Raw genomic sequence first — 21,496 nt, forward strand, 5'->3', positions numbered from 1 at the left:
GCGAATTTTTGCACATCTTCAAATGATTAATTGCAATTTTTTTTTTATTAAACGTGATTTTTTGGGCCTAAAAAATTGTTGACTGTGCTGACCAATTAATTGCAATTTCTTGGGGAAAAAATTGGGAGTGACCCTGGTTCAAGATTAATCGCAATTCATCGTGATTTTTTTGGAGATTTTCACTTCACTGATTGAGAGGATGTCTCTAAATAAGAGAAGATTATTGTTAACCAACAAGAAATATTTATAAATAAAGAAAATCAGTAGGGACCACCATCTACCATTTGAACTTGAAAAATAATTCTGTTGACATTTTGGTAAGCCCATTGCTCAGACAGAAAGTGAACGTTACCTTTAGAGAGTTTAGAGAGTATGTGCAAGACAACAGCAGCCTCAACAATATTCCGCTTGCTCTTACCAAAGTCATCTTTCTCTTCTCTTGCTTCTGCTATATTGATAAAAGCATATGTTCCGTACATTTTAGACTTAATATATGCATTGCCATCTTCCTCCATATTAACATTGGGACCATCCATAATACAATTTCCATAAAACTCCATATTTGGGAATTGACTTATTGATGGATGCATTCGATACTGTGTATTTAGAAGATGGACTGGGTGTCCAAGTTTTTGTAATCTTTGAAAGAGACTTCTTCCATAACCTGCTTTCTGGGATATCTGACAAACCAGGCATGAAATGGAATTATATTTTTTAACTTAACTTGTAAAAAACTAAAGTAAAAAAGAAATAGTGCAACCTAATATAAACAAACCTGACTAATAACTGTTGCAGGCAACTGATATGGGTCTCCTATAAGGACTGCATGTCTCAAACCTCTAATTTGTAATGCAACAGTTGATTCCGCCTCTGTAAGCTGGGCCGCCTCATCAATAATCAGGCAATCAAATGGCCCAGCCAACTTCATGCACCTTTTTGCAGAAGATGAAACTGTTGAAAATACCAATTTCGCATTGGAAAGGCAGATTTTCTCTATTTTCTCCTTCGAGAATTTCTTTTGGGCCATGCAGGCAATATCAGTTCCACTGTTTAAATGAGTTCTCAGCAATTGGATACACTCACTTCTCTTAAAACAAAGAACACCCTTCAAATGTTTCTTATTACTGAGCATATTCTCATTAAATATACTTGTTAACTCTGCTCCCTCTCCCAGGCCTTCACTGTCACTGCAAAAACATTCTGTAAGTATTCGTTCCTTGACATTATATTTCTCAATAATATTTACGAAAGATTCGACAGCATTGACCAAACATTTCAATTCCTGCTTTCCTGATAATGCTCCTGGTAAATCATTTAATAATGTTCTTGCAACCTCAAAAAATTGTGGAGTCAAATTTTTCAGTCTTTGTCTGGTGTACTTTGAAAAACCAACTAAGCCTGTTTCTTGAGGTGTTTCTTTAAAAACTTCATATAGGGAAATAGCTGATTCAAGAAAACCAAGAAGAGATGTCACCCTGTACCGCCATCCTGTCATTGGCAGGAAACATTTGGATAAACGATTAACTCGATATTTAAGGAAAATATCTCCAAAAATACCACCTTGTTCAAATCTATCCTCATTCCCTACCAGTACAAGGTCGCTCAAAGTCATGACACAAGTATAGTTATCTTTATCAGAGCACACTCCTGATGGGCTTGTAACTATTTTGATGAATCTAATTGCAATTTCTGACACTGCTGCATTAGTGGGTGCACACACAAATACTCTGAACTTCTTATGGCCTAAGATGGAAAGAAGTGAGATCAGCATTGAGGTCTTCCCTGTTCCTGGGGGACCCTGGATCAATTTTATATCAGAAGAAATATTAGAGTCAACAGTGTTAACTGCTTGAATTAAAGCAGATAGTTGAGAATCATTCAAGTTACGAGGCATGAAGTGTCTGCTTCTGAATTTCCCAAAACTATCTTCTTTCACTTCTGCATTTCCCTCATTGCAATCCTACAGATTCCATCAAAGTAAGGTTAGCACAATTTTCCTGCTTGTCTGCAAGCAATATACTTATAATTTTCATAAACAAAGACCAAACAAAAATATTGTCACATTCATAAAACTTTCAATAATTCAAGCACATACCTCTGCACTTGAGGAAATTGCTTTACGGATCAAGACCATATTTGTTTTCCTATATTCATGTAAAGAATTCCAGATTCTCAAACATGATATGATACTATTGAGATTAATAGCAAAGTACCTAGTTTCTTTTTTGTGATTTTCTGACATAAAGGGATGTCCATTCGGCACATATATCTTCACTGTCAATTCATTCGGACCTGAATCTGTCCGGTTTTTATGGACTAAAGCTAACAAGTACTCATCATGGAAGTTATCTAGAGTCTTAGATAATTTTGTTGATAGAAAAAGAATGTCCTTTTCTTTCCACTTCAATTTTTGTTTATTCTTATCTCCTCCTGTACCATTTTCCCTTTCAATATGGATATTATATTTATGTACCTTCCCTTCTGATAGGCATGTCTTTTTATGAAATGATATTCTTCTATATTGCGCTTCAGAAATAGATTCCAGATTCTGCTGTAATTGTGCTCTCATTTCTTCTATCAGAGGTAAAACAAATGAGCCGAGGTATTCCTCAATAGAATTAAATTGCTCTGGAATATCTTTTACCTGGCAAAATAAAGGGAAATCGTCTGAAAAACTATTTAAAAGCCTCTTTTTGTCAAGTCCAACAGAGTAATTACTAAAATTTGTAAAAGAAAGATCATTTATATAAAGCTACTTCACTAATGGATATTTCATTGAGATGGAAACAGTGAATTAAACAAACATTAACTCAATCAAACCAAACTAGGAAGATCGTCTATCACACAAGTTTCATTGCTTTTTGGTCAGCAAGCATAATATTATCTGGGAAAAGTACCGGCACTATTGCTGTCAGTTTAAACAAAAGAGGATGATAATAAACTTAAGGAAAACAAAAAAAAGTAAAACCTAAGTCGCATGAATTGGAATTGGGTATGAAAATGGGCATGTGGGTATGGTATGCTGGTATGGTAGTACCATAAATACAGTTATCACCGATTGATCAGGGATGAGTGTATTTATCACAATAAAAGTTGCTGGGAGATAAAATACAACAATTTAGTGCAGATAAAGATTGCCCAATAAGTTGTGAACTTATCATTGATAAATCAGCAATAACACCATTATTTACCGACAAATAAGTGTTTCTTCCTGGTATTGAATCCAATTCAAATCTTTCAATTTTTGGTTGAATGTTACTGAAATTTTGTCATAACAACCTAACATTACAAAAAGAACGGATGAAACGACTGAACCAAACAAGGCATTAAAATACCTCATATATGCATTCAATTACATTAAGATGTGTTGCAGCAGTACAAATCACAATGAGTCGTCACCCACAGTAAATTTTTCAACATTTTATATCCTTTTTGTTGCTCGAGGTTTTTGAGATGCTTGCACAGCCTGATCTGCTCATGGTGTTTGAGGGCTTGATCTGGACAGAAGCTTATTAAATCTTACACACCAATATAATCCTTTCACACTCCAATCAAAACCTTTGATTCTCAAATTGTGTTTTATTTTTCTTTATTCACTTTCTTGCACTCTTTTCATCCTGATGATGGACCATCGTAGAACATGATCCAAAAGTTGATGCTCATTCACCATCCTGTCACTAACATTAGAGACCTACATGCATTTATTTAGTTGAAGCTGCTGCAATAAGCTTTTAAATAATTCGAAAAGACATGTTGAGGCATTAGGTCTTAAGGGAATCTGATCTTCTAGAGCCAACACTACATTTTATCATATAAGCTTTGACATCCTTCTAGTAGTTTTTACTAGATCTTCTGGGAAGGGGAAGAGGAAAATGTACCTATATTTACTTATAGTTTTACAGAGACAACTTACTATTTTTAGTTTGCTGCAAAGTTCAGACTATCGGGGTATGGCTACCAGCCATCAGCATTCTTCATGAGTATGCCATTTTGTACTCTATTTGCATTTTAAACTCAATTTGTTTGTTTTGTTTACTCATTTAGTGACTCATTAGATGCATCTCCTCATTGGATTTTCCAATAAAATGCTTTTCTAATTAAATCTAAGCAAATTTTTAAGTGTCCGATTAATCTGTTCTTTTTGCCATTTTTTGGGCCCTTCGCAATAAGTTGCTGATAACAATATTTTCAACTATAGGCAGAACTGTTTAATGGAGCTGTACACATCCATATGAAAAATTATAAAAATCGTAACTATATATATAAATTTGCAAACTGCAGCCTTAAAGAAGAACTAAGTTTAGAATACCACATATCTATTGTTAGGCAACTCTGAAGTGAAATAAATCTCTCCTCTCAGCAAAAGGGGAGGCTCCCTTCCTATCATAGGTGGCTACAGAAGAAACCTTATTGAAATTAACAAATGAATGGTTCACTGAATCAATTTGTCTTTTTCTAGGAATGATTGTATGGTTAAAAAAAACTACTTGCAATTTAACAGAAGGTACCTACTACTATAGTAATACCAGTGGCTCAGTAGTTGACGTAAGAACAACTTTTAAAGGCTAAAACAACAATTATAATTATATTTGGTTGATTGACAATAAGAACCCAAAGTCTCTTAAGATTAGGTTGTTTTGATGAGAAAAACAAATAGACAAGAAGCCGCAAAGTCTCTTGCCAACTATCCAAGTTGAAATAATATACTTAAAATTAAAGCACAAAGTCTTTAGATCTGAGTATTTGCAGCCACTATCAAATTATAACAATTCTGTTACTGGAAGCTCAAAGTCTTCAAGAAACCAAATCGAACAACACTCAGATACTTCACAAAGACAAACTATAAATTGATCAATGCAACTCAAGAATACAGAGACTAACTTCAAGCTTCACAACACCAAATTTGAGAACACCTGCTTCTTTATTCAATTCAGGAATTTGCGTATCTAGAAACACACTGTTTTCAAGCTACAAGCGACTTTAGCATAGTCTCCTTGCATTATACAAAAGATAAGATTTACAGTGAGCTCCGTCCTTTATATAAGAAAAGAAGAGAGAGAAAGGTGGATAGAAGGAGAAACCTACAACAACCTTAACTTATTCAACTAATAAAGTTCCTACCTAACTTTGACTACTTATTAAAAGTTGCTTGCCTAATGCTATTGCAACTCAATTACATAAAGTGTGTACATGTATCTTTCATGTATTTACAAAGTACATTACCTGACATGCAATCTACCAAAACTAATTTTACTTCTAAAAAGCATGAAAAAGAAATGCCTAAGGCACTTAAAAAGATCTTCACAACATATCCGTGAATTCTCCGAAATTACGGAACAACTCTTGTAGAATTGTTGCATTTCGTTCTTTTGTGCTTTGTGCAACAATTGACAACTTACAGATAACTTTTTTCCATTCTTTGAAGTAACATTGCCACATTTTTTTATTATGTCATGTAGATCACGAAGTGAAAGTCAATATCTTGTGAGAGGATCAATCTCTCCAAAATCAAAGTTTTCCAACCCAAGCTGTAGATGAATTACTTCATCAAACTCTGCTATGAAAGCCCCATTATTGATAAATTCTCCACTTCCAGTGATAATTGTACATGTCAGCCGCTGAAAACTATTGTTGATCGTGTTCTCTTGGTCTTGCAAACATTGTATTAATGCTTCACCTTCAATCACTAGGATTTGCAACACCTTTTCCTTGTTGCTCATTAGATGCAAGGTATTGCAATATTCCTCCATTGAAGAGAAAATACCACAGTCATACAAAACATCAAGTCAACTTTGGTCATGGTCTTCCATACATTCAGGTCAACCTCGAGAGATTTGAGTCGTTGATGACAACCTGGCTAAAATACCTCTTCCACACCTAAGTATTCTGAAACTGTCCCTGATCACATCCACTCCTTGAGACACCAATTGTCCATAGCCTTTGCTTTCCTCTGAATCTACACTGCATGCTTCGATGATTTAGCTATTAGAGAAGAAACCCTCATCTTTTCAATCATGTCATGTAACTTAGCATTCTCCTCCTTAAGCTTGTTTTTCCTTTCCCACTGCTTGTCAGTCTTTTGGGTAAACAAGTTGAGAGAATCATGTCCACCTTGTTAACAATCCAAGTGAGTTTGTTTACAAAGTTCAATTGTGGTGAACATGTAATCACCAATTAACGTTTTCTCCACTAGCTTTTCATTGAGAGGCTCCACTACCTCTGAATACTTTTGTTGTTAGCACCCACTAACATATTTGACACCACTTTGGCCTTTTTGGTCTTAGGAACCTTAGCCTTTGTAACCATGTTGGGTGGAAGTTCTTCCTTCTTCCTCTTTTGAGTAATCGCAACAAGCTAGCCAAGGAGGAAGTATGAAGGAAGATGATCCTATAGCAGTAGTGGTAACTTGTTGCCATGATTTCAGTCCCCTATATTTTTCAAGCTTCTAGGACTAGGGTTGAGTCAGTGTGATGTCATGACTGTGTCTAGATTGCCCTTAAGGAACTTCTCCTCTCATCTATCCCTTTGTGTGCACGTAGGTGAGCATTCAAAAGCAATCTCATGCATTCGTTCATATTTGGTGATTAGGAAAGGAAGGGCAAGTCTATGCATTTACTAGATGAGAGGGAAGTTGTTTTGAAACCCTAATACTTTGATAAAGTGTTCATAGTGAAAACAAGATGCATTCAAGAAGAAGATCACTGACATATTCAGAGAAAATGATAGCGAAGAAATATGAGGACCAAGGTTAAAGATAATATGCAAATCGTAAGAACAAGCTAGAAGAAAGATCAATTGAATTTGATGCAGAGTAAACACTAAAAGATGCATAAATGGCGAAGAACACAGTCAAAGGTGGGAAAGACCAAAGTTGAAATCAAATCAATGGTGCAAAATGCATCTAAATCTCCACGTCATGAGTTGAAAAGTCAATCGCTCTTAGAAAATGGATCCTTGGTCGTTAGATGAAGAGCAGATCGAGTGTTTTCTCAATGTCGCAAGTAATTAGTCATAACCTAAGGTTAGCGTTGCGAAAGAGCGAAATCAAGTATGCACAACTTCGCAGGGTTACAAAATGAGTTAAGGGTTTACGCTGTGATGAAAGGAAACAGTCAAAGCTTTAAACAATTTTCACAAGATCGTAGGGTTTCAGTCAAAGTTGAAGACCTTAGTTGTGAAGTTGCGAAATGAAGAAACTTTCAATCGAAATAGTTATCGCAACATCGTACAGTTGAACGAGAAGTTAATTTTAATGTTGCGAAGTTGCAAAGGGTGATCTAAATGGTCAAGTGTAAGGTGATTGAAACATCACAGATGAAAGAAATGTTACCTCTCAGATTGCAATGAAGGTGCGAGACAGTCAGTCTAATGATCATGCTCGATCATGACTTATTTTTGGCTTGAGGAATTCTAGGGTTTGATGGTGTGAATAGCATGAAATAACAACCAAATCTAATGATCGCATGATCGCAACTCAGTTCTACTCAAAAGAAAGTCAAGTTGCGAAGGTGCGACGAAGATAATATGTAGAGCAAACCAAAGTTAAGATCTTCTAGTCTCAGCCGTCAGATCTTAAAAGATCAATGCTCATCGCATGTTTGCAAGGGGTTAAATGAAACCTTGATTAACACAACGAAACAACGAAAATTGATTGATTGCATTATCGCATCGAGTGAAAGTATCAAATGAATGACAGTAGTGAAGATGCAACATGGAGAGGAATATCATTTGGCCATAAAATCAATGTCCCCCGCTTTCTTGCTTTTTAAAGATGTGCGAGAAATAACCAAAGCGAGAAAGCAACAATTCAACATGCGTATGTAGAGGGACCCATGAAAGAAGTCATAGAGAGGATTGTTATGTCTTAAATCGTGATCATTGATAGGAGATCGACTGTAGACATTCAAACCTAGGGTGGCTGTTGAGATATGAAATACAAGTTTTGGCTCCAAAGTGAGTATTATAGATCATAGAAGAATATGAACAATTTTGAGGATTTCTAATCATTTCTGCTTTTCTTTCTCTGATGTATTGAATTGTAATCGATGATTGTTGCATTTCTGAGCGATTCAAGTGCTCTGTTAATGTAACTGATGAATCTGTAACTAGCCAAGAATTTTTAAGAAGGGGCCTATATATGTAAATTTCTAAGTTAATAGATGTGATTGACAATTTTTTTCAACTTCTCCCCCTGTATTTCCAGATACTAAGTGAGAATCGAGAGGTACAAAATGAAGGATTTGATTGATATCTGTAAATAGGTCTTGTGTGGTCTTAATTCCATTTGAGATCAGCATTTCTAATGTTCTGTTTATTGTCTCATTCAGCCGAGTTAACCTTGGATCTTAGAATAGTTTCTATGGGATTGTAAGACAAATGTATTTGAAGCTGGTGATATCTTACTAGATTCTAATTTAGTGGAGAGTTATCAGTCAATGTGGATTCCATTTCATCTTTCATGTGCATCTCTGCTCTTTCCCTAAATTGCATTACATTAGGTCTAATATGCACTTAGGAGTAGATGTCAGAAGAACTTTAAGGTAGCTTGTGATATCCATTCCACTGGGTGTTATAGGTTGCCCAAATCTGTTTTTGCCTAGGGTGTTTGTAGTTATGAGCATCTTGGATTATCTTTTTCTGCTCTCAGGTTAAGAGCATACTCCCATTCCAATGATCTATTAAAAACACAATTCATTGCATATATTGCATATAAGGGAGTTGTACCTTATAATTTGTAGGGCAGTGATATAACACATACACTGACCCATTTGTTGGTAACATCTTTTTGTTTCCTCACATTATTGATGTCCAGAGTCAAGGTAAAGCCAAGTTAACAAGAGGGATAAACTATTAACCAACAGTCTTTGGTGACTCTGTTGGGGATCGAAATCGAAGACAAGTGCTTGGTTTCTCATTCTCAGAAATCTAAAGGTGTCTTCCCTAGGATGAAGACGTGTGACTCTGTATGAAGGACTTGTTCCCTTTGATCTAAGAAGGTCCAATGTAACTCAATGACCATGCCAAATTCAAAGACTGGGAGAAGGTCAAGGCCTAAACCCACTCTCCAAGAACTTAATGTGATTACTGACAAGCTGCTGCAAAAGCTTGTGCTTATATATAAAGAAAGCATCTCCCATATGTTGTTCAAAAGAATATCAGCATTGAAGATGGTCATGTTTCTGCATCCCTGTGGAAATGTGTGTGCTCCAAATTCTACAAGCTGAAAGACATGCAAAGAGAGGAGTTGAGGTCAAAGCAAGCAAGGCTGAAGCTCATTCCTACTCTTGAAGAACTTCATGCCACAAATGAAAAGGTGCTTCGTGAGCTTTTTGACCAATATACAGAGAGCATCTCCTATGCAGCTTGAGAAAACATCAGCATAGAAGATGATCATACACCAAAGATGTTTTGGAATCACATCTGTACCCATTTCTGAAGGCTCAAAGACCTACAAGAAAGTGAAAGAAGGAAATTGAAACAAGTACAAATAGTTGAACATGAAAAACCCTTGGTAAGGTCCCCTGACTCTAGTCCTTATGGTTTTCAGATGTTTAAAGAGCAAGTGAACATTTTTGATGTGAACACCAAGGAGAGGCCAAAGCCTGAACCTACCCTTGAAGAACTCCATACAACTAAGGACAAGATCTTTCAAAAGATCTTGTTGAATCTTGCAAAGAGCCTCAATAGAGGAGATGACCCTAAAGAGAGGAAGATATGGGACCACCTCTGCAACTGATTCCACAAGTTGAAGGATCAACAAAAGGACATGAGAAAGGAGCTAAAGTTGAAGATATCATCTACACCTAATCAAAAAGCTCCCATGGTGATCTCACCTAATTCTAGTTCTCATATTATTGTAGTCTTTAGTAGACAAGAGGCTATTCTTGGTGCTACAAATCAAGGTGACAAAACTCTATTAGAACCCTTTGAAGAAGAATCTTTCGATGATCATCTGCTTGCACTAGAGCATTCCACTTGTGATCTGCCAATAGCTACACTTCTGACTCTAGTTGAAGAAAGAAGCAATGAAGTTCAACCTGAAGAATGGTTGTATCAACACGAAGAGGAACTTCATGAATCCATTGGTAAAACTCTTATCCTTGATAAAGATGTGATTGAAGAAAAGAGTCCTGAGATCGACTATCAGTTTGTAGAAGAATCAGTTCCATTGGTAGACACAACTTTTTCTTATAGTGAGGAAGAGGAGATTGTCTATGAGCTCCTATCACCCCTCCAAATGGATGAACCCTCTCGAGGTGACCTAGCTATGGAACTAAAACTTGAAGAAAGGTCATTGACTTGTGAGTCTCTTTATGTGAATTCAAATTGTGCAAGCAGTAATGATACATTGAAAGATGGAAAGGATGAAACTAATATGATAAGTGAGGATGACTTTGTTCTTCAAAGCAATGAGGTGATTGACCATCAACCAATGAGTCCTACAGTGAAGGTGACATCTTCCTATTCTCAAGCTTATGAGGAAAGAATAGATCATTGCAAAAATGAGCTCACTTTCTTAAAAGAAGTGTATGTCTTTTCCCCTCTCCTTAGTACAACAGAAGACCATCAGGAGAATAACATGAAAGGTGCAAATGAAGTAATCTATGATTAGGCATGGTTGTTTGGATCTGAATGGATATATAGCCAGCGAGTGTGTATAATCAAAGAATCATGTGGAGTTTCCATGTTGTTGCCGCTGTTACAAGTAGGAATCCTGCTTAGAGAACAAAATCATTTGTGCAGGAAGGGATCCTACTTCAATCAATTAGTAAGTGGATTCACTTGAGTATCTTTTGCTGTTGGTTTCATAAGGTGAAGATTCATCTCACCTTTGTAAATATATTAGGTTAGGTGTGTGTTTAGTTTAGTTGTTCTTCCTTCCTTTCATGCTTTGTGTATTTATTTCCTTGTGTTTGGCTGCTCTACTGCCCCATCACCCAAATGCATATCATCTCCCTATGCTATTTAAGACTTTGTAACCCAATGGACTAAGGCACTGATCTTTGCTATTTGGTGTTTTCTATAATAAAGGAAGTAGGTAGTCTGTTGTGTGTATTTTTGCCAAGCTTTTTGTGAAACTAAAAATTGCTAGGTTCCTACCTAGGCACTAACATGCCTAGTTCCCCAGTCAGAGCCAATTGTTTCCATGATTTCACTCCCCTATATTTTTCAAGCTTCTAGGACTAGGTTTGAGTCAATGTGATGCCATGTATGTGTCTAGATTTCCCTTAAGGAACTTCTCCTCTCATCTACCCCTTTGTGTGCATGTAGGTTGGCATTCAAAAGCAATCTAATGCATTCATTCATATTAGGTGATTAGAAAAGCAAGGGTAAGTCTATGCATTTCCTAGATGAGAGGGAAGTTGTTCTGAAACCCTAATACTTTGATCAAGTGTTCATAGTGAAAACAAGATGCATTCAAGAAGAAGATCACAAACATATTCAGAGAAACTGGCAGCGAAGAAATATGAGGACGGAGGTTAAAGATAATATGCAGATCATGAGAACAAGCTAGAAGAAAGATCAATTGAATTTGATGCAGAGTGAACACTGAAAGATGTAGAAATAGCGAAGAACGTAGTCAAAGGTGGCAAAGACCAAAGTTGAAATCAAATCAATGGCGCAAAATGCATCTAAATCTCCATGTCTAGAGTTGAAAAGTCAATCACTCTTAGAAAATGGATCCTTAGCCATTAGATGAAGAGAAGATCAAGTGTTTTTGCAACATCGCAAGTAATTAGTCATAACCTAAGGTTAGCATTCAAAAGAGAAAAATCAAGTATGCACAACTTCACAGGATTACAAAATGAGTTAAGGGTCTAAGCTGCAATGAAAGAAAACAATCAAAGCTTTAAACAGTTTTCACAAGATCACAGGGTTTCAGTCAAAGTTGAAGACCTTAGTTGCGAAGCTGCGAAACGAAGAAACTGTCAATCGAAATAGTCATCGCAACATCACACAGTTGAATGGTAAGTTAATTTTAATCTTGCAAAGTTGCAAAGGGTGATCTAAACAGTCAAGTGCAAGGTGATCACAACATCGTAGATGAAAGAAATGTTACCTTTCAGACCGCAATGAAGGTGCGAGACAATCAGTCTAATGATCATCACTTGACTATGGCTTGTTTCTGGCTTGAGGAATTCTAGGGTGTGATGGTGCGAATAACATGAAATAATAGTCAAAGCTAACGATTGCATGATCCCGACTCAGTTCTAGTCAAAAGAAAGTCAAGTTGTGAAGGTGCAATGAAGATAATATGTAGAGAAAACTAGAGAGTTAAGATCTTCTAGTCTTAGTCATCAGATCTTAAAATATCAACGCTCATCACATGCTCGCAAGGGGTTACTTAAGTTAACAATTGATTGATAACATTGGTTGATCGCATTATCGCATCGAGTGATTACTTAAGTTAACAATGCGATAATGCGATAATGCGATCAATCAATCAATCGATGCGATAATGCGATAATACTTTCACTCAATGCGATAATGCGATACTTTCACTCGATTCGATACTTTCACCAGATATTGTGTGAGAATCGAGAGGTTGTATGAAATGGAGGATTTGATTGATATCTGTAACTACATCTTGTGTGATCAACATTTCCAATGTTTTGTTTATTGTCTCCTTTAGCCAAGCTAACCTTGCATCTTAGAATAGTTTCTATGGGATTGTAGGACAAATGTATTAGAAGCTAGTGACATCTTACTCGATTCCATTTTAGTGGAGAGTTATCAGTCAATGTGGATTCCATTTCATCTTTCATGTGCATCTTTGCTCTTTCCCTAAATTGCATTACATTAGGTCTAATTTGCACTTAAAAGTAGGAGTAGATGTTAGAAAAACTTTAAGGTAGCTTGTGATATCCATTCCACTGGGTGTAATAGGTTGCCCAAATCTATTTTTGCTTGGGGTGTTTGTAGTTATGAGCATCTCGGATTATCCTCTTCTGCTCTCAGGTTAAGAGCATACCCCCATCCCAATGATCTATTCAAAACAAGATTCATTGTATATATTGCATATAAGGGAGTTGTGCCTTATAATTCAGAGGACAGTGATATAACACATACAATGACCCATTCGTTGGTAACATCCTTTTGTTTCCTCACATTATGGGCTTCTAGAGTCAAGGTAAAGCCAAGTTACCAAAAGGGACAAACTGTTAACCAACATAACCAAAGTGGATACTGGATTTGTTTGTGCAACTATGGTTACAAATTACAATACTTGCGGCCTTGGACATGATTGCCATTGGTGTTGGGCTACGTGTGACCTCCACTATGAACTACTTAAATTGTGCTGACAAAATATCCATGAATGCCATGGATAGACGTGCAACATTAGGGATTGACATGGTGTAAGCATCAAACACACTTTCAAAGTTGTGATATTGCTCCACTTTCAAAACTACAAGAGCAACAAAGAAAATAAGCATAATTGGTGTGATCTAAGCTGGATCCACATAAAATTGTGTTGACTCGAGAGGAAAAGTATCCATGACAACTTGCAAGGGTGAATCCAATGACTCATCTAAGGTTGGTGCAGATTCAAGAAGAGTAGCAGCAACATGCACTTATGGATGAGGTCTCCTTGGAGAGGACTTTCTTGGTGGTGAAGGAAGTTCATCAGATCACTAAGGTCAATGTGAATATTTTGAGATTCTGCAAATTCCTGAAGTGCACGTTCCTTTCCTTTGTTATTCTTGATGGTACAAGTCAAGGAGTTGATTCATTTGTTAATTAATGACTCAATTTTCTCGTAAGAGGTTGACACATCAAAGACAAGTTCAACGATTTCTAAATTACTAAATTTATTGAGAAGAATCATTCAACAATATGTTAGGAGGAGAAATATGTTAAATGAAAACATTATAAAAAATTGGGTGAATATTTGTAGACTGCCTAAAAAAGATAGAATTCCTAAAGATAGAAGAAGACAAGTTGTTGAATATTTGACCAGCCACTCTTGTGTTTCTTCTAATAGAACCTAGACATTATATAGATGAAAGATGAAGAGACTGGTATGAAATTTCACATCCAAAACATTTTGTTGATACAACAAAAATTGAGTTGTTTGATGCATTTAAGCAAGAAGTTTGAGATGTGAAGATAGGTCAAAGAATGTTTGATATGTTGTGCCCTTTCTTTTGTATGCATAAATAAGGTTCATGAAACTTATTGTCAAAATCATGTTGAATTTCACTTATACTTGCAATCATATAAAAAAGTTATTGAAGAACTTAATCAAAATAAGATAAGATAAAATAAGATAGATTTATTAATATCCAACAAGAGACCAACGAGGGTCTAAGGGACTGGAAATAGTACAAAGGGCAAACGCCAGCAGGGGGAGCACCAAACGGTGCCTACAAAAAGAACGTGAAAGCAAAACAATAAAAGAACCAAGAAAAAGAAATAACAACAAAAATGGAACCTTGGAAGTAAAAAATGGAGATGTGATGTCCTCAAACAATTGAAGACCATAACCCGTGTCTTGCCCAGATTTACAACTAACTCATGTGAGTTGCAGAAAGAGGCCAAGCCATCAAGGAGCCACTGAAGACCATCAGGAAAAGATGCTAGGAGAAGCACATCATCTACAAATAAGAGAATAGAGATCAATACTTGATGTAAATAACAACCATCGCCAGGGAGCGAGCAATCACAAAGAAATGCCTCAAGCTCGTCGATGTAGATGCCAAAGAGAGTGGGGGAGAGAGGACAACCCTGTTTCACCTTGATAGTGCTCTGGATAGGATCAGAGAAGCCCTATAGAGTCCTGAATCTGCCCACAATGTGCTCATATAATCTCATAATAGTTGTAAGAAGAATCTTTGAGATCCCAATGTCCCTAAGATGTTGAAAGAGAGCCGCCCGAGTAACAGAGTCGAAGGCTTTGCAGAAGTCAACAAAACAACAATAAACTTTTTTCAAGTGGTGGCGAGCCTCCTCAATGATGGCTCGTAAAGTCAAAATGTGATCAATGGTTTGAAAATCTGTACCAAACCCAGCTTGACCTCTAGCCTGACAATGTTGCTGATCAAACTTACTAGACAAGATATCGTTCAACACAGTCACATAGAGTTTGGCGAAGGTATGCCCAACCATGATAGTCCTGTAGCTTCTGGGGTTAGAGGCTGGCCCAGATTTATAGATTGGATAGATAATATGTCGTGACTAAGAGTCAGGGAAGCCAACACAAACCACTCGATTAAATAGCACTGTAAGAAAGAGACCCAGGACAAAGATACCCAACTTGAAGAATTCAGCTTGAAATCCTTCCTCATCTAGAGTTCTGCTATTGTTCATAACTCTAACTGCCTCACTAATGTGGGAAAAGGAGAAGAGGTGACAATGGGTGGGGGAGAGGATGAGATGGAGAGGGGGTTGGCTAGGAATATCATAGAGGGTTGAGGTGTGGGAGGCAGGGGAGTGAAGGTCCAGAGTAGGGGGGGAGGGGGTGGCGAGGAAACATGGTGCGCCAAAAGAGCTTTGGGGACTAGAAGAACATGGCACAAAGAGACTTACACTGTAGTAAAGTGAACTTCCGTTTCTTATGGCAAAGAAAGCGATGATAGTCAAGCCTCAACTGAGAGGAAGAGGAGGAAAAAGGTAGTCCTTAGAAGTACAACACAATCTGTGAAGTCCATTCTATGTGATAAATCAAATGATTCAAAGTTCAATGTCTAGTGTATAAAAACTGAATGCATTGATTGTAGATATTTGCAAAAATTTCCATTACAAAATGAGAATATTGATGTTTCAATGTCAGTTTTGTGGAAAAGATTTGTATATAATACATAATAAACCAAAACAAGAGAGGAATCCAAAAAAGTTGCATTTAAGGAGAGTGAATTGCCTACCTTGAGTTTATGAACAAATTTTGAACTATGATTTATCCACATATCCAACATTGTCATGGTGCACAACATAAAACTAAACCGTTTCTGATTCCAAAAATTGTTTTCCACTAGTTGCATTCTTTTAATTGTAGATTTCTGTGAGAACTATATGTTTTCCCCTTGATCAAAGCTCCAACCTCAATTTTATCATTATGAGATAGTTGCAATATTTGTGCAAATGACCTATAGAAATGCACAATTTGATTTGGATGAGGTAGAAAATACTTATCCAAATGAATGCATTATCATCGGGAGGTTCATTTCTATATCAATGATGATAGCGTACATAATAGGAGCTATGTGGTTCATTGTTTTACAATGTTTCTTGAGGATCATTTTGCGAATAGCAGGATAAATGCTTCACAATATTGGATTTGATATGATGGTCTTGCGGGTAACTACATTATCTTTAATTCAATTTTAATGCATCTATAATTTCAATTTATACATTTTATTAAATTATTATTTATACATGTGTTTGTACACCTTTCTCCCAGGAAATTTAAGTCTGCAAAGGCTTTTAATTGGTTAATCAAGCAACATACTAAATGCAACATTAAGTTTATGCAAAACTTCTTTGAAAGTAGACATGGAAAAGGAGAGCACGATGAAGCAAGAGCATGGGTGAAGCATGCACTCCTACAACATGAACTTGAAGGTACACAAATGGTGTTCAGTGTTTTCAATGCACGGAACTTGAATTTCCATTTGCTTTAAAGATTAAACTAATACTTCTTTTATGTATGTAAAATGGTAGAGAATTCAATGAAAATAGTTGAATGATGTCAAGCTTATTTTGCTAGCTAGGACACAAAATACAACAAACTTTGTTATTGGGAAGTGAAAGGTAAAATGAATTGAACACAAATTCTTTTAAAATTTCATGAAGTGCATTTCACTTTTATCACAATTGTTCATCTAACAATTTCATATTTGTACAATAGATATTGATCAATCTAATTCTTAAAATTGTCAATCTATTTTTGGTATCAAAAGTTTACATCAAATGATGACTTCAGGACACCACAAGACTCCACTGATTCAAGAGATAAATCATGCTTTTTTGATGACCGTGTTGAGAACAATGCAATGAACCAATGTGGGAATATTGCAAATGGATATGTCTCACAATGGGAACAGAAACAGTTAATTGGAATGCCTCCTTATGAAGACAATGACAATGACATAGACATTTATGATCCTATATAATCAATTGTTTACGAATATGTTTCTTATTTAGTTGTTATAGGTGTGTGCGCACATACATCTTTGATTTCATTTTAATTTATCACTTGAGTGATGTTCAAATTTTAGAGATTTGACTTTTTTTATAAAATTTATGCACGATTCATTTGTATAAGTGAGATTTTGTTGTGGTTGTGTATTCTAAGAATACAGAAGGTGTGGATTATCATCTACCAAGATGCACAAAAGAGATATGCAAGTTGCCAAAACTAATTGTACATGGTGATGGACAATCATATCCAAATGGTTTAGTAGTTACTAAAGCCACCTATTATCAGTAAAGGAAGATTGACAAAAATGGAGTTCAATTTATTAAATACATGTCCAGCCAAATAATTCTACATTAGAGACACTTGGCTATAGCGACAAAGTTGCAATTTGAGACAATGCCAAAAAGAGGACTTGGCAACCAAAAGTGGAGGTTACATGTTGAAGAACATGGACTTTTTGTGGAGATAATAAAAGATAGAGGATCCAAACCATATTTATTAGGACCTTTAGGCTAAAATTGTTTTTTGTAGCTCATAATTTTTCACATTTAAACCAGATTTTGAACTCATAGATAGTTTGAATCAGGACTGGATATATATTTTTGGATCATATTTATTATTTTTGGATATATATATATGATTAGTTCAATGGCTTTGATGGTTCAATGGTTTTATTATAGAGCTATATATATGCATGATTGCTTCAGTGGTTTTGATGGTTCAAAGACGTTGTTATATATAGTTATATACATGCATGATTGGTTCAATGGCTTTGTTATATATGTTATATACATGCATGATTGGTTCAATGGTTTTGCTATATATAGTTCAATGGCTTTGATGGTTCAATGGTTTTATTATAGAGCTATATATATGCATGATTGCTTCAATGGCTTTGATGGCTCAAAGACTTTTTATATATAGTTATATACATGCATGATTGGTTCAACTGCATTGTTATATATGGTTATATACATGCATGATTGGTTCAATGGTTTTGCTATATATAGTTATATACATGCATGATTGGTTCAATGACATGACTAGTTTAATGATTGAATGTTATATAGTTGTAACGTCTCCTTTAGACCCCCTTAAGATATCTCCTTTAAACATCCCCTTAAGGCATCTCCTTTACATCCACTTAAGACATCTTCATTTCCCTTAAACTAATTTCATTTCGATAAGTAGGAGATAATTTCCACAAGTCAAATTGTGATATTGCTATCAGGATTTAACTCTGTGATTCTGAGTCAAACTCATTGACCCATGCTTCATGAGTAATGATTCAACATGAATCCATCTCTCATGAGAATAAATGGAACACTTAACACTCATTGGATCTAGATGATGCTCACAGGGGTGAAGCATCGGGACTCCTCGGGAGGTCACCCATACCAATACTACTCTAGCCTGAGTGCGCTTAACTATGGAGTTTCCTCCATGGTTAAACTCAAAGCTTGCAACCCCATTTGCAAAACCTTCACCAAGTGTTGTGCCTTATGAACCATTCATTAGAAAGCCCCTTAAGCTCATCAATTGATAAGTAGGAGATAATTTCCACACGTCAAATTGTGATATTGCTATCAAGATTTAACTATGTGATTTTGAGTCAAATTCACTAACCCATGCTTCATGAGTAGTGATTCAACATGAATCCATCTCTCATTAGAATAAATGGAACACTTAGCACTTATTGGATCTAGGTGATGCTCACAGGGGTGAAGCATTGGGACTTCTCGGGAGGTCACCCATCCCAGTACTACTCCGGCCTAAGTTTGCTTAACTATGAAGTTTCCTCCATAGTTAAACCCAAATCTTGCAACCGCATTTGCAAAACCTTCACCAAGTGTTGTGCCTTATGAACCATTCATTAGAAAACCCCTTAAGCTCATCAATTGATAAGTAGGAGATAATTTCCACAACAAGTCAAATTGTGATATTGCTGTTAGGATTTAACTGTGTGATTTTGAGTCAAACTCATTGACCCATGCTTCATGAGTAGTGATTCAAAATGAATTCATCTCTCATAAAAATAAATGGAACACTTAGCACTCATTAGATCTAGGTGTTGCTCACATGGGTGAAGCACCAAAACTTCTCGGGAGGTCACCCATCCCAGTACTACTCCAGCCTGAGTGTGCTTAACTATTGAGTTCCCTCCATGGTTAAACCCAAATCTTGCAACCCCATTTGCAAAACCTTGACCAAGTGTTGTGCCTTATGAACCATTCATTAGAAAGCCCCTTAAGCTCATCAATTGATAAGTAGAAGATAATTTCCACAGCAAGTCAAATTGTGATATTGCTATCAGGATTTAACTCTGTGATTTTGAGTCAAACTCATTGACCCATGCTTCATGAGTAGTGATTCAACATGAATCCATATCTCATGAGAATAAATGGAACACTTAGCACTCATTTGATCTAGGTGATGCTCATAGGGGTGAAGCATCGAGACTTCCCAGGAGGTCACCCATCCCAGTACTACTCCAGCCTGAGTGCGCTTAACTATGGAGTTTCCTTCATGGTTAAACCCAAATCTTGCAACCTCATTTGCAAAAACTTCACCAAGTGTTGTGCCTTATGAACCGTTCATTAGAAAGCTCCTTAAGCTCATCAATTGATAAGTAGGAGACGCTAAGTGTGCTCAGGCTAGAGTAGTACTAGGATGGGTGACCTCCTGGGAAGTCCTGGTGCTTCACCCCTGTGAGCATCACCTAGATCCAATGAGTGCTAAGTGTTCCATTTATTCTCATGAGAGATGGATTCATGTTGAATGACTACTCATGAAGCATGGGTCAATGAGTTTGACTCAAAATCACACAGTTAAATCCTGATAGCAATATCACAATAATTTCATTTCCCTAAGACATTCAAATCATCCCCTTAATAAATTCCAATCATTACATATTACACTCCCTTACAACATTCAAATCATTACATATTACATCCCCTTAAGACATTCAAATTATCAATTGTACACTTAATTTTAGTGATTGCTCATACCATCTCATTTACCTATATTTATACACAAGCATAAATATGTTTTTGGGAAAATTGGACACATGGTTTGAAAGTTTTCCTTTATAAATTTAGGGTTGCACATAAGATTCAAGATCATGAATGTGAGACTTGACACAATAAGTATAAATTTGCACTCTACTACATAATAAATAATTTCTATATATCAAAGACAGGTTATAAGGATTGAAGACCTATCCTATGTTAGGGAAATGTAAGGAAACAAATATAGAATGAAAGGATATGGACAAAGAAGAGGGTATAAAATTCTTGGAATATACAAGGGTGGGAGAAATGTGTGCATGTAATATTCCATAAATTAAGAATCTAGTTTTAAATGAGTAGCTAATAGTGTAAAGGCGTACATTGAGAGAGTAAATGGAAGTAGAAAAGTAATTATGTGATAATAGTTTAATGGTCATGTTTTGTTTTGGGTTTAATAGTTTAATGGTTTTTGTTTTGTTTTAGGTGTAGCAGTTTGAAGGTTTAAGTTTTTCTATAGGTTTAATAGTTTGGGGGTGTAAGTTTTGTTATAGGTTTTATAGTTTGAAGGTTTAAAGTTGAAGTAGTATTTCAATCTAATGGTTTAAGTTAGATTTCATTCTTATGATTTAAGTCGTACTTTAATCTAATGGTTTAAGTTAGATTTCATATATTCTAAACACTAAAAAAATAACTTTACAAAAAAACATTTTAAAATAAATAGATTTTCACAATAAAATATTAAAGCTACATTTTTCATACATATCATTATAAAATAGAAAAAATGAAAGCATTTACATTTTATACAAATAAAATGTTTAATTTTTTTAAAGCATGCATTTAGTAAATAAATAAACTACTGAAATTGTGGGGGCCCTATCTCACACTCGACAAGTACTCCTTAAGCCCCCTTTTGTGTTGTGCAAATCCCTTAATAGGTGCTTAACAATCTTTGGGCTGTATATAATTGGCAGTGCTACTCAAACGAGTAAGACAACTAAGTAGTACGTGCTATTCGGCACCACACAATGCCTACATGGACTTAGATGAGTACTACTTGGTCAAGTTTTTTGGACTAGTTGCAAGTGTGAAAATCAGTCATGCTTTTACCCAAGTAATAGGAATCCTATATTACTCAAAGCTGACTTTCCAAATATGTAAATTATTTAAATACCCGAATGGCACATTGATTTTCAATAGGAATTACCAAAACTCACTTTTAAAAGTCAAATTTTCAAGACCACACCATTGTGGGGTGTTGAAACCATGGCACCACACATCACTAAGATTTTCAACAGTGTAAATAGAGAAGGCTTCCCTATAAATTGAACAACAAGTGTAGTGATCCCACTCC

General features: G+C 35.9%; 1 protein-coding gene across 2 annotated transcripts in view; it reads right to left on the reverse strand.

Annotated features, from left to right (window-relative positions):
• Positions 1-21,496, reverse strand: part of LOC149545892 (helicase SEN1-like) — an 87,694-nt gene that overhangs the window by 51,853 nt on the left and 14,345 nt on the right. Inside the window, exons 2-4 of one of the 2 annotated variants that reach the window (XM_089790870.1) lie at positions 2,096-2,644; positions 776-1,960; positions 353-680 (exon numbers count right to left, since the gene is read on the reverse strand). In XM_089790870.1, coding sequence (XP_089646996.1) covers positions 353-680; positions 776-1,960; positions 2,096-2,644 — 2,062 coding nt within the window. The remainder of the gene's footprint in view (positions 1-352; positions 681-775; positions 1,961-2,095; positions 2,645-21,496) is intronic. The other variant, XM_089790871.1, reaches the window with a different exon arrangement.

Source organism: Cupressus sempervirens, chromosome 7 (assembly GCF_028749045.1).
Source record: "Cupressus sempervirens isolate cs-2001-9-10 chromosome 7, ASM2874904v1, whole genome shotgun sequence".
In the NCBI taxonomy this organism is placed as follows: Eukaryota; Viridiplantae; Streptophyta; class Pinopsida; order Cupressales; family Cupressaceae; genus Cupressus; species Cupressus sempervirens.